This window comes from Catharus ustulatus, chromosome 13, assembly GCF_009819885.2.
Source record: "Catharus ustulatus isolate bCatUst1 chromosome 13, bCatUst1.pri.v2, whole genome shotgun sequence".
In the NCBI taxonomy this organism is placed as follows: domain Eukaryota; kingdom Metazoa; phylum Chordata; class Aves; order Passeriformes; family Turdidae; genus Catharus; species Catharus ustulatus.
In genome coordinates this window covers 8,132,770-8,145,637 of record NC_046233.1, presented here as the reverse complement: position 1 = coordinate 8,145,637, position 12,868 = coordinate 8,132,770, and the positions used below count along the sequence as shown (strand labels likewise).

Below are 12,868 nucleotides of genomic sequence, written 5' to 3'. Positions count from 1 at the left end.
GTAAAAAACTGAATAATATCTATTTTTTTTAAACAGAAGGCCATCATTAGCCATGTCTCACCTGACATCCTTTATCTGTTCAGAGTTCAAGCAGTTTGCCGAAATGAAATGCGTAGTGACTTTAGCCAGACTATGCTCTTTCAAGGTAAAAAAACCACATACATATTTTTACATTGAACTATTCCTTGTTTGTTTTTACTTTGAACTATTCTTTGTTTGTTTAATATTTTCTTTGAAGAGTGCAATATGATGTGAAGTTATTTCAGAAGATATTTGAATACGTGTAGACAATGCCAATTTCATATTGTGGCCAGTGACTTGATCTGAATCTTATTTCCAGTTGAGAAGGCTTTGCCTATACCTCTCACTGTCAGGGTTTGTCAGGTTTTAGGAGAATTTAGAGCTTTTCTTGGTACTAGTTTTCTGAAACAAATTCATCAGAGACTGCTTATGCATCAGAGGCACAGCTATAACAGAATGTGAGTCTGATCGGTGTCTGTTTCATGTAAAGAGGAAAGGAGATCAGTCCTACCTTGACAACCACATGTGGAGACATTCAGGTTTTACCATGCACGCAACCTCAGTGATTTCCAAAACATACATATTTAAAGAAAATCAAAAGAACTAGATGATAAGCTGTCCTTTGTCATGGATTTCCTTTTAAGTTTATTGGAGAAATCTGGTAACGCTGAGATTTGGTTGGAAGAACTTGACAATTTTAGAGGTTTTTTTAAGTGCTAAAGTTTTGCTGCTTCCTGGGAATTTATTATGACATATTTTATTAAGTAGGGCAAATTTTGCCTCTGATGAGAGCATTCCCTCCCACTCCAGATTATAGATGCATAAACCCCAAAATGGGTAATGGAAGAATAAAACAAGCAGAGAGTTAAAAGTTTAAATCCTTAGGATGAAGCAAAGTGTTGTCACTTGGATCTGATGCTGTATATGGAACAAAATAATAGGGGCATTTTTTAGTGTCATTTTCAGAAAGTATAGGGGTTTTGATCCTGCTTTGGTAGCACTTAGTGTCTGAAGGATGTCAAGCTATGGACATGCTTTAGTTCTGTTGTGGTGGCATGCCACAGTGGTGGCAGCATTACAGAGAAAGCAGGGATCACACAAGTGTCCTGTCCAAGTCACAACTCTTGTGTAGCTCTGTTCTTGGTACCTCAGCAAGGTGTTTTCACTTTTAAGTGCCAGGCAGAAGTTAAAAACTGGTGTGTTGCTTATTATGACCTCTTTTACTAGATGATGGAATGGGAAATTCTCTGAAGTTTGACTACAATAACTATTTAATCACAGTTAGGAGTAAATCATTACTGACAGCTCTGTAGGAGATCCTTTGGGTACTCTAGCCCAGTTCTAGCCCAGTATTCAATGCAGTGGAAGTGATGCACACATCTGCAGTGGGAGGAGATGATATGATTCCTTCCACATGTCCCCAAAATGTAGTGACTGTTCTAATCTCTGGCTGTACCCAACATCTAACCTAGAAAATTAATCCACTTGAGCTTTCAAAATATTATTTGGGGGTTGATTGTAGTTGTAGTTGAGATCTATAGCAATAAATAATGATAGTATTATAAGGACAGAAAAAAATTATTATCATCAAGCTTCCTGTGTAAGTCAGGATGTTTCATCCAGCTTGGTGTTGAAGGAGAGAATTTGTTTTCTGTCAGTAAGCTGGCATTGCCAGGCCTGAGTAATTAAAGACAAGCAAGTCTGTGTTCAGACACAAGTGCAGTGAGGTGAGTAATGCCCAAGGAGCTGAGCTGCCTTTGCTCCAGGCTGAGACCTGTACCTGTGTTCTGTAGCCACATGTGGAGCAGTAGTTTAGCAGTTGTTCCTCTGCCTCCTCCCCTGCCCTGACGTGCTACTCTTCTTCCCTCCCCAGCTAACACCACTCGAATTTTCGAGGGGACCCGAATTGTGAAGACAGGAGTGGTAAGTAATGGATTAAGGGAGCAGGGATTTGGGGACATTTCCCACCAGGTGGCAGCATGATGTTGGAAATCTGCAGCAGGACCCAGCTTTCCTGAGGAAGGGGTGCCCAGACCTGACACAGAAGGGTTTATAGCATAAAATACGGTTCCAATATGGAATGGTTTTCTAGCTTCATGCTCTGAGACACTTTAACTACTGGAGAATCGAGTGTTTAAAAGTATTCCTCAATCTGTATTCAACCCATTTTGAGAGGACTTATAAAATCCTGATGATGATGGAAATAAATTTATTTTTTTGTATTAATTGTATGAGCAGAAGTATATGCAACAAAAATAAGTCCTCACACACAGTATCTATGCTTTTCCAGTGCTTTAAGGATACCTGTTACTGTGTGAATAAAGCCTGAACAATGCCTTTGTTTTATTTTAATTCAGGTGAGACTGTGTCAAGTCACTGAAGCCAACTTTTGTGTTCCAGAATTAGAAATGTTGGTACATTTATAGTAGAAGCAGAATACACTGTTTCAGTTTTGAAACTGTCATATTAGTTTATTTGATATAAACTATCCATAACCTAAATTTCTTGGCATCCAGTCTTCTGACTTGTACCGTCAAATTTATGGGCTGGATTCATACTATTGAGTTTACTCTAAGTACATTGCTTCTGGTTTTATTCTGATCCAGTTTGATATACTCTGTAGTAAGCAAATAACATATACAAAGCTTGCATTTGAATGATTAATGTTTGTTTAATGATGTATAGAGGTATTCTAGATATATAAAATCTGCTGTCAAATTTTAATACTCAGTCCAGCTTTGAGACTGTTCATGCCAGCAAAAAGCAAATCTCACAGTGCCTTAAGCATTCAGATTGATAAGTATCTGAAAGTTTAGATGCTTATTTAAAGTTTTGGCTTGAAATCTCTAAAGTACAGGGTTTCATCTAAGATCTCAGGTTCTCTGTGATTGCAGCTGGTCAAAAATAACACGAGAAAGCAGCCATTCTTGGTTTGCTGCATCATTTCAACTACACGGCTTGACTGAACCCAGAAACTGCGGAGAGATGCAGAAATATTGTTAAGTTATAAATTTCAGCTTCCAAAATAAACATTTTACATTTTTTTTCAATGTTCAGCAGCACCTACTTAACCTTTTTTGTCCTCATCTGGTGCGTACCTTTCCAGCTAATGGTCCTGCTGATGAATTCAGTAATGTGAGACATTTTTCAGTATTTCAGAGGAGAATGGTCAGGTTGTCCAGAGGAACTGCTGACTCAGCTCTTCCACAGAATTATTCCTTGCCTTTAGACAATTCACTTCAGTCTCTTTTTCCACATGTAATTCAGGACTAGTTCTTTAGGAATAGACTGAGGTTTAGTTCTTTATGTGTGTACTAAGGGGTTTTATTTACAGCAGAGCACACACGTGTCCAGAGACCCGCATGCGTGCAGCGGGTTCACATCAGAATAATACTGGCAGGGTAAGAGGATGCAAAGTCCATAGTTCATTACCTGATTTCTCTCAGTGAAGCAGGGAGTGCCACTCCTGCCTTTCATTCTCGGGTGGTGGCCAGGAAGAGTCCTGTGGATGTGGAAAACCGAGTCTGTATATGGGTGTCACAGCCTGGCGGTCCTGGCAGACGCGGTGGTGGCTTGCTGAAGGGCTCCTGATGCTCTCAAAGTCCTTCAGGAGTGCCCAGCTGGCTATACTGCAGTTCTTTTTTAACAAGAGCAATGCCTCACAGCAACACCAGCCCTTAGGAGAGTAATCCTGATGGGTAAATTAAGGAAATAAAAATAGTATCTGTTGAGGCCCTCACAATGTGCGTGGGAAGAGCCAGAGTTCCTTGTCAGGGCAGACCCACCAGCCATGGATGCTCACGTTGGCAGCCATTATTTTGGGACAGCCCTTATGTAACACTGTATTTTTAAACTCCTGTCTTCTGAGGATTAAAGCACTGTGAGTAATGCAGCTGAACTCATTAAACTCCTTTACATTCTTTTCACCCCAAGAGGAAACGTTACTCACAAGTCAGTAGTGATGTGGGTGGATGTAAAATGAAGATAAGGATAAAGAGGGTTTCACTGATGATGTGGCGAAGGCAGGGAGGTTTCCTCTCTTGCTGGTTTGCTGGTAGCTCTGTGGCATGTTCTGTCCTGGCTCAGCCTTTCATCCAGCTGCTGTTGAGTGTCTGGCTTTAGGAGAATACATGTGTGTGAAAAGGGAGGGAAAGGCAAGAGGATGGCCCCACGTGGTATGCTGAGCCCCTGCTGATGCTCTCTGCTGTTTTTTCTTCCCCTCTGCTGCCGGTGACCTCCTCAAGCCCACAGCATCTCCTGCCTCCTCAGCAGACATGGCTCCCATCAGCTCCGGCTCCTCCACCTGGACCTCCTCGGGGCTCCCCTTCTCCTTCGTGTCCATGGCCACAGGCATGGGCCCTTCCTCCAGTGGCAGCCAGGCCACCGTGGCCTCCGTGGTGACCAGCACCTTGCTGGCAGGGCTGGGTTTCAGCGGCGGGGGCATCTCGTCGTTCCCCAGCAGCGTGTGGCCCACGCGGCTGCCCGCGGCCGCCGCCCCCAGCAAGCAGGCCGGCCGCGCCGTGGTGGCCACCACCGAGGCCGCCGCCGCCTCCCCAGGGCCCGAGCGGGACTCGGCACTGACCAAGGATGGCGAGGGAGCCGAGGAGGGGGACAAGGATGAAAAGAGTGAAAGCGAGGACGGGGAGCGGGAGCACGAGGAAGAGGAAGAAAAGGATGGTGAAAAGAAGGAGAAAAGCAAGGCGACGGCAGCCTCAGAGGCGCGCAATAGCACAGAGCCCAGCGTGGCCGTGGCTTCCCCCAACAGGACTGCTGAGGATGAAGGAAATAAAACCCTATCGGGAGAAGTGCCAAACCAAAACGTGTCCCCCACGGCTGGAGGTGCCGAGAAGGAGAGCTTTGCCGAAGCCGACACTCAGCCCCAGCTGCTCCCTTCCACCCAAGTGCCACCAGCGTCCACTGACGAACTGTACCTGGGCAAGATCCCAAGAAGACCAGAGACAACAAGAAAACCTCCTCCCAAGATGGACAGGTTTCCAGAGGAATATCCCTCAGATAACAAATTCATCACCATTAACCCAGGTGAGTGATTTGCACAGAAACCATTCTTACCAGTATAAGTGCTGGAAAACAATACAATCCAAACTCCTTACTGATTTCCATTAGGTACAGCATATTCGTAGTGTCTGCTTACATCTGATTGGCAGATTTTCACAGGACTCAACCCCACAAATTGTTACTGGGAGGAGCAGAGTGGAAAGGAATATCCTTTTATTGGGACAGATTCGTGGTCCTTGTAGCTTATTGGAAGAGAAAATCTGGAAAAATTTTAGCTCCCAACATGCTACATCAAGAACATTGTTGAAAAGACAAAGGGAAGGGAATGCAATGAACTATAGCTGTGAAATTAATTTGAAAGAGCGGCTGCTGTGCTGAACTGGCATTTCATAGGAAGTTTGGTATGTGTGCTTCTAGCTAATTTAGTTTATCTGCAGGATTCTCCCTGATTGGGCTTTGAGATATTCTTCCAAATCAAGAATCATTGTTGGTTTATTTTTCAACACAAAACCTGCTCTGATCTTCCAAAACAAAGCATGCTTTTGCACTAGGGTTACCTTCTGGTTTTTCTGCAGAAAAAAAAAATCTTAACCAGGCAGAGTTCAGATATTTTCTATTTGTCCTGATGAGAATTGCCAGTGCTCCTGGATATATGTTGCTCCAAGTCTGGATATATGTACCAGCTCCACAGTGTGTGCACAGCAAATACAAGCTCTTGGAAGCCTGCCCAGGTGATCTGCATGTGCACCAAGCCTGGTGTGGTCAGGGTTTGCTGCAATCTGGTTCCTCATGGCGCTCCCCATGCGCCGTGCAGAATGTCCACACGTGTTCCTGCTTGGGGAGCTCCAGGCACTGGTGAGGAAAACCACAGGAAGCAAATGGAGTACATGCATGTGGATTTGTTTTAGTTTTATTTCTTTAGATTTTGATTGATTTATTTGTTAGACAAGTTTATATGAATGATTATGTGTATTACCACAGCATTTATGAGATAGTGCACTTTTTTGTTTGTTGTTTTTGGGGGGTGGTTTACTACTATTGTTTGTTTTGCTGATCTGTAGAGTATTTTATAATTTTCTTTTCCCATCAAAGCTGCTCTAGAGTAGTGTGAAAAAGCCTTACATATTTACTTTTCCCTACATGGATAAACACAAAAATGCAGGTATTGTGCATTCAATTATAGCTCAGAACCAATTTAGAAAAACAAAGCTAAATCCAATCTTCAATAACATTTGTTACAGAAATGCTGACCAGTCTGTAATGCTGTAAATCATAACTCTTCTGTTAGAGATTAGATTAACAATGCAGAAGCTGAGAAACCTGCAACAGTTTGTGCTGATTTTTTTTTTTTTTTTTTTTTTTTTAATATGCTGCTGTTTTTCTTACTCCCTAGCTGGAAATCCTCAAAGGGCAGTGGTCCCACTGAATATGGTCTGAGATACCTGTCAGGCAGTTGTGAACATGCCACTTGCCCTAATCACCTTCATGTCAGGAAGCAGGCCTGGTGTGAGCACTGCCCCTGGGAGAAGACAATTGGAAATGCAGGAGAAAGAGCTTTCCAGCATGCTGGATCTAGGTTACCAAAGACAGTCTGGTGAATTGGACTAGCACAAAGCCTAAGACTAGTTGCTTCAGCTTAATTGTTTTCCCCAGTAACATGGAAATTTGCAGTTCATACAGACAGACCTGACCTAACTTATGCCAGGAGTTGAGTTCAGTGAAACTCCAGCTATAGCAAGATCTCTTCCTGTGAGAAAGGGCCTTAAAGGTTTTCCATAACAAGGCAATCCTGAAATTAAGACAAGTAAAGCCAAGAGGGCATTGCCAGAAGTGTCTGAAAGGATTCCTGAGCATCAGGACAGCTAAGACTGTTAAGGCCACTTCCAAAGTGAGCAGAAAGCATCCCTGCAGTTTACTCTGTCCCAGTGTGAGAGCAGAAACATTTTTGGATGCATCTTTTCTCCCTGCATCTTTTCTCTTCTGCATCTTTTAAAAGCAGGTTTTAAAGAGCTGTCAAGGTTTCAAAAATGGTTTTATGAGTAGAAAGTTTAATCACTTTAAAGAGTAGAAAATTGTTTCATAACAATGTGCATTTTTAAAATTAATTATATGGCATCAAATTAGCAGTTGTAAGGAGATAACTGAAGGGGGAAGTACTCATGAGTGTGCATGATTAGAGGAGAACAGGGAACTCATGAGAAATTACAGGGAAAGTGCGAGGCCAATTAGTACAGCAAGGCTCATTTTCTTTTAGTGCTCACTTCACACGTACATACACACACACACCTCTCCTGGGGCCATGTCATTACTTTCCAAATGGCACTGGCCTCTTTTTGCCTGTGGTATTGGCCAATGCTAATGATTGTCTTCTGTCACCAAATGCTTGCTTGCATTATCCTCTTTCATTTTCCTGATCATCCTTTTCTCTGTTTTGGTGCCCACATTAGCCTAATTGTACTTTTGATCTGCAGCTGTTACACATACACCTGCTCAGCATTGTCCATGACTCTGAAACCTGAAAATCACAAAAACAGCAATTAAAATTGTACTCTCACAAAAGAGGGAGGGGGAAAAAATGAAAATAAGCAAGGGAAAGAGATGAAACTCAGGATGTTTCAGTTTAATCAGGATAAAGCAGATACTTTCCCACAGAATTTTGGTTGATTGTGCCAGACAATTAAACAGATCCTTTGTTTTTTACTGGAGTTAACAACTGAGCAAAGTAATAGCTGTGGGGTTGGGGCAAAAGCCTGAGTGCTGAGCTGGGGCTGAGGACAAAGATATGGGTTTGACTCCTCATCCAAATTTCAGCCAGGTCCTCCCATCCCTCAGTGCTCACCCACCTCTGCTGAGTTCCTCCCATGGGGGAGGGCTTTGTAGAGACAGAGAGATCATGATGTGCAGGGTTTAATTTCAAGCCTGGTGTATGCATTTACAAAAGACTGAATATTAGGTTTTAGAGCAGTCTTTGCCAGGTCTGAGGTTACAAAAGCCTTTTAGGGATAACCTCATTAGCATAATTAAACATCTGTGTAACTCTTCTCCATCTGCAGCAAGGATTATTAAGCTGTATTTTCATGTGGCACTTCAGCCATTCTAACACAGAATCACAGAGTGTATAAAACTGGGAAGGACCACTGGCGTCAGCTAGTCCAGTCTCCTTGCTCTAGAAGGGTTCCCTAGAGCATTAATCAGGATTGTGTCCAGACAGCTTTTAAATGTCTTCAGAGATGTACATGGCAACTTACAGCAGCAAACAGCAGAATGGCTTGAGAATAAAAGAACTGAATTATTTAATGCTGGCAAACTATGAATTTCAGATATAGGATTAAATATGATTGGCATCTCTTATAAAGCAGTGAAAAGCCATGCTTAGTAGTGCACAACCTGTAAGCGTGACTACTGCTGGAGTGCCTTGAAGAAATAGGGGGTAACAGCTGCACCATGATACAAGTTTGTATCAAAAAGAAACATGGGTTTGCCTTTTCATCATTTAATAATATGGCCAGTATTATTTTCCAGAATTAATTAATACCTTTGTATAAGTTCCTAACTTAATTTACTCAAGGGAAAGATGAGCAAGCTGACTCTCTCTTTGGAGACAGCGTGGTCTGAGGCAGTTCAGCAGCAGGGGTTTCTTTGGTTAATGGCATCTGAAAAGGTACAACAAACAGAACTTTGTCCTGGCAGTTTGTGCAATGGCAAGGAATGATAAAAGCAGATAGGTTCTATAGTACAGCTATGGTTGCTTATTATAGCAAGCAGTGTTACTTAAGGGAAATAAACATGTTTCTTTTCTCAGGAACCAATTTCCAAGAATACACCGGGAAAAAAAGCACATTTCACAAACAGCAGAATGCCTCTTTCTTACCTTGACCTTTGTGCAAGAATTGCACTGCCAGGGCTTCCCTGGCTGCCTGATGCCATCCAATACTCCCTGTGCCAGGGCTCATCCAACCAGTGCCTGGGCAGAACTGCTGAATGGGTGGTTCCTGGAAGTTAGGGACTTCTGCAGATGCAGGAGTAGATTTAGTAGTGCCAGGGCTTGTATCATGTGGGACCTCCTGAAACAGATATGCTGTAATAATTTTTATTCCTTCCTACTGGGATGAATTCCAAGCCAGTAAAAGGCAAACTGAATTAATTCAACGAAGGCATATGCCACTGGAAACTGTTTACATTTCTTAGCAAAATGGAGTTTCCTAGTCCGTTTTTTAAGCTTCCCCCATCCCCTGCCAAGTACAGCTTATGGTGGGCTCTGTTACAAGGATATGCTGTTAACACTACCAGGGCTTGACATTCTTGCTTTGGAAAAGAATGAAATGGTGACTATTTTTTTATTTCATACTATTTTGTTATATGGGAGAACAGGAAACTGTGGAGGCCCAGACCTGTCGTTCTGTGTGTGTGTGTGTGTTTATTTTCATTTCATCTTTTTCCAAGTTATCCAGCATGCTGGCTTTTCTTAAGCTGTTCTGCCATGACACTCAAGACAGACACCAGCTCTCCAGCTGCACTGCTCTACTTCTGGCTCCAGCTACCATTCTTGTACAATTTTTATTGGCACTTGTTTAAGCTCTCACAAGATATTACTTAAACAGTGGAAAACACCTTGGACTTTTTTTTCAAAGCCAGCACAGGAACTATGTCTCTTCTTCTGAAGCACATCACTGCTTGGACATTCCCAACTGGAATTTTGGGGCCAGTTACCAGCATTAGGGAATGGCATTTGCTATTCTGACACTTAGCATACTGAGCACTTTCTTCTCCTCACATCTGTGGTACAGGGAGTTGGCAGGGACAAATAAGTGTGTTCTCCACACTAGGCTGAGTAAAAGGAGCATCATGAGCATTGCAGAATTTAATAGTGTGCATTGGGACTATAGCCCATGCTGTGCTTACAATGGAATTGAATTTTCTTGCCATGCAAACAGAAACATATGGTTTTGTGTTGAAAGATGTGGAGGTGAAACTAAACAGAATACTGTCCTTGGAGAGAACCGAAGCAGCACGCTAATGGATATAAGATGGTGGGACTATCAGGCTCTCCTACAAAGTTTTATTACATTACATGGGTTTTTGTTTTGTCCCTTTTACTATTCTGATTAGTAACACCTCACAGGCTTACTTTTTTCATGCTCTTAAATGATTTGAAATGCACTGGTAATAACTGATGCCTGAAGCATTTCATAAGTTTGGCAAATACAGAGAATAAGCCTTTGCTCCAGTTTGGGGGTTGCTCTTTTCCTTATTCTTTGCTAGTCAAGGAATGCAAAGATGTTCAATCAAAGTGTACGTTCACTTCCCCCAAACATCCTTCTGATTAGCACATCATTTAGGCTGCTTGCTAAAGGGCATTACCTCTATCAGCCTAGTTCTCAAAACTAGGAAGATTTCTTGCTGGGCTTGCAGCAGCCTGCAGCCTTGCTCTGTTTTCAGCAGTCAGGCAAAAGCATTTACAATTAACCTTTACTTCCACGTTAGTTGAATTTTACTCCTGCCTATGGAGGAGTATAATCTAAATGCTATTAAAATAGAGTATGACTTCATATTATGTGACATCTGGTGACTTCCAATTATCTGTGTTTTGCCTGCCTATGGTGAAAAGGCAATTATGTTCTTCTGGTAGGATTTGCAGCAGTTTCAGAAGATATGATAATACAATACTGAACGAGGGCAAGGAAGCATGTTGGTAAGGAAAGACTCACACAGGCTTAAAAGTAGAAGTCAAGTGTGCATGTTTCAATCCTCCTTGAAATCTGTAGCTGTTTGTGTTAATCCTTTCCTATTATGTCCTGTTGACAGGTATTGATCAACCACTGCCTGTTTGTTAGGAAACACGAATAAGATATGGAATCTGCTTCTGCATTTTTCTTTTATCATTCTGTCTAAACCAATTTATTCATCAAGTCCACATGAATTTGCACAAATTCGATATCTTTTGAAATACATTGGTGCAATGTCTATGCTCACTGGCTCCAGTACTTGCAGAACTTCTAGACATTCATCTTGTATATGATACAATAATTTTGAGTGAGATGTCATGCAAAAAGTGAAACGGAGTTAACTCAGCCAGATCTCAGGGTATTGACGAACTTTAATTTTGTTCAAAAGCTGTGGCATAATGATTTCTTCTGTCAGTTACAACACATCCTATCCATTCATTCATCCACCCATCTTGACAATCCATATGCTAAAAAGTGCTTTCGTATGCAGTAACCCACCAGATTGTGACAATTCTGCAAATGATGTGACATGACACCCAACATGTTGAGGATTTTTTTTATTTTAAGATAGTTACCAAGAAATTTATTTCTAAAGCAAAGTATTACACAGAGCTTTGCAAACAGGGCTGTCCTGCACTGTTGAGAAACAGAGTACATTTATCTGCAAACACTGATGACAGAGCACAGCATTGGCTCAGTGGGGTACTCCACATCTGATAATAGGTGCTTGCACGAAAGAGTCCTAAAAGTGTCTATGAGACCGTAATTACAGGCAGTAGTAAAATCCAAGCCATATGTGGCAATAAACACCATACTTCTGTGCTCTCATGTCTCAGACTGAAGACAAATGGAGTCCCACCCTGCAGTCAGAGGATCTCTGCTCTGTTTACTCATAGCATGTAAAAGGGATAAGCTATTTGTTTTGTTTACACATTTTTCCATACAGTAATTCTTTCTTCCACACAGTGATTGATTTTGTTATGTGTTTAACACACAGCTGGCAAGAACAGCTCCAGCATGGCCACGAGACCTTCTCCTGGTAAAATGGAATGGATCATCCCACTCATTGTGGTGTCAGCACTGACCTTCGTGTGCCTCATTCTTCTCATCGCTGTGCTTGTCTACTGGAGGTGAGCTTGATTCCTTATCAGTGGAAACTGATTAGGATTTGAAACACATTTCAGGTGGTGTTTTTAATGTGGTCCTGTGTTTTTTTATTTTATTAAAGTTATGGTGATAGATGCATTAGATAGTTCTCTGGGTGCTAAACCAGCTTTGTTTGTTAACTATTCAGCTGTCTTAATTGATTTTTGTGTCATGAAAATTAGCTTGGTAGAACTCTAACAATGGTAGACCCAGCTGTAATGGTGAAAACTATTTTCACAAATAGTCCCTCTGAAGTAACTATAAAAAATATCTTTATCTTGGCCTTCAGGAAAGGTTGTTGTGGAAGAAAATCCCAGTTAGATTGGCCTTGGTTTCATGGGTGTCTTTGCCACAAACCTCCTGTGTGATCATATGCAGTTCTTTCCTTCCTCTGACTGTACTTCAAGATAATGGTGTAAGCTTGTTTCACCTTCCACAGCAATGCTCTTTAGCATTGGTGAAGAGTTCAGAAATGCAGCCTGCAAGGTCTTGAAAGTAAAGATTGCCTCTTACAAAGAGACACTGTCATTCACACCAGTGGACATTGGTTCAGTGGTGGAGACCAAGATTAGCATGAACAAATCCCTCTCCATTTGATTTAGAATAAACTAAAACCTGCAGCACCTGCTTGTGACAAAATCAGAACCCAGAGGCTCCTCATTTTTCTGGAAGTTAACATTAACCAGGGATAAGCCACATACAAGGTATTTAGGAATTATTTTAAAATATTATTAGATGCAATAGAGGAAAGTAGGTTTGATGAGAAATTCCAACACATTGATCATTATATTTGCAGAATCCATTAAAAATGCACTAAGCTATTTTTCAGTACACCCATTTTGCTGACAATTAGTTGGCCCAATTGTTGAGGCTGAGAACATGTGAAGAATTAATAAGTAGATGTCAATAGTCTTGTGAAAAGAATTTCTATTAACATTTGTAAGTAATTAACGTCGTTT

The 12,868-nt window shown here is 41.7% G+C and overlaps 1 protein-coding gene across 1 annotated transcript in view; it reads left to right on the top strand.

Moving 5' to 3' along the window:
- PTPRG (protein tyrosine phosphatase receptor type G) overlaps positions 1-12,868 on the top strand; it is a 395,342-nt gene that overhangs the window by 315,099 nt on the left and 67,375 nt on the right. Inside the window, exons 10-13 of the mRNA XM_033071407.2 lie at positions 37-145; positions 1,895-1,944; positions 4,266-5,061; positions 11,761-11,893. Coding sequence (XP_032927298.1) covers positions 37-145; positions 1,895-1,944; positions 4,266-5,061; positions 11,761-11,893 — 1,088 coding nt within the window. The remainder of the gene's footprint in view (positions 1-36; positions 146-1,894; positions 1,945-4,265; positions 5,062-11,760; positions 11,894-12,868) is intronic.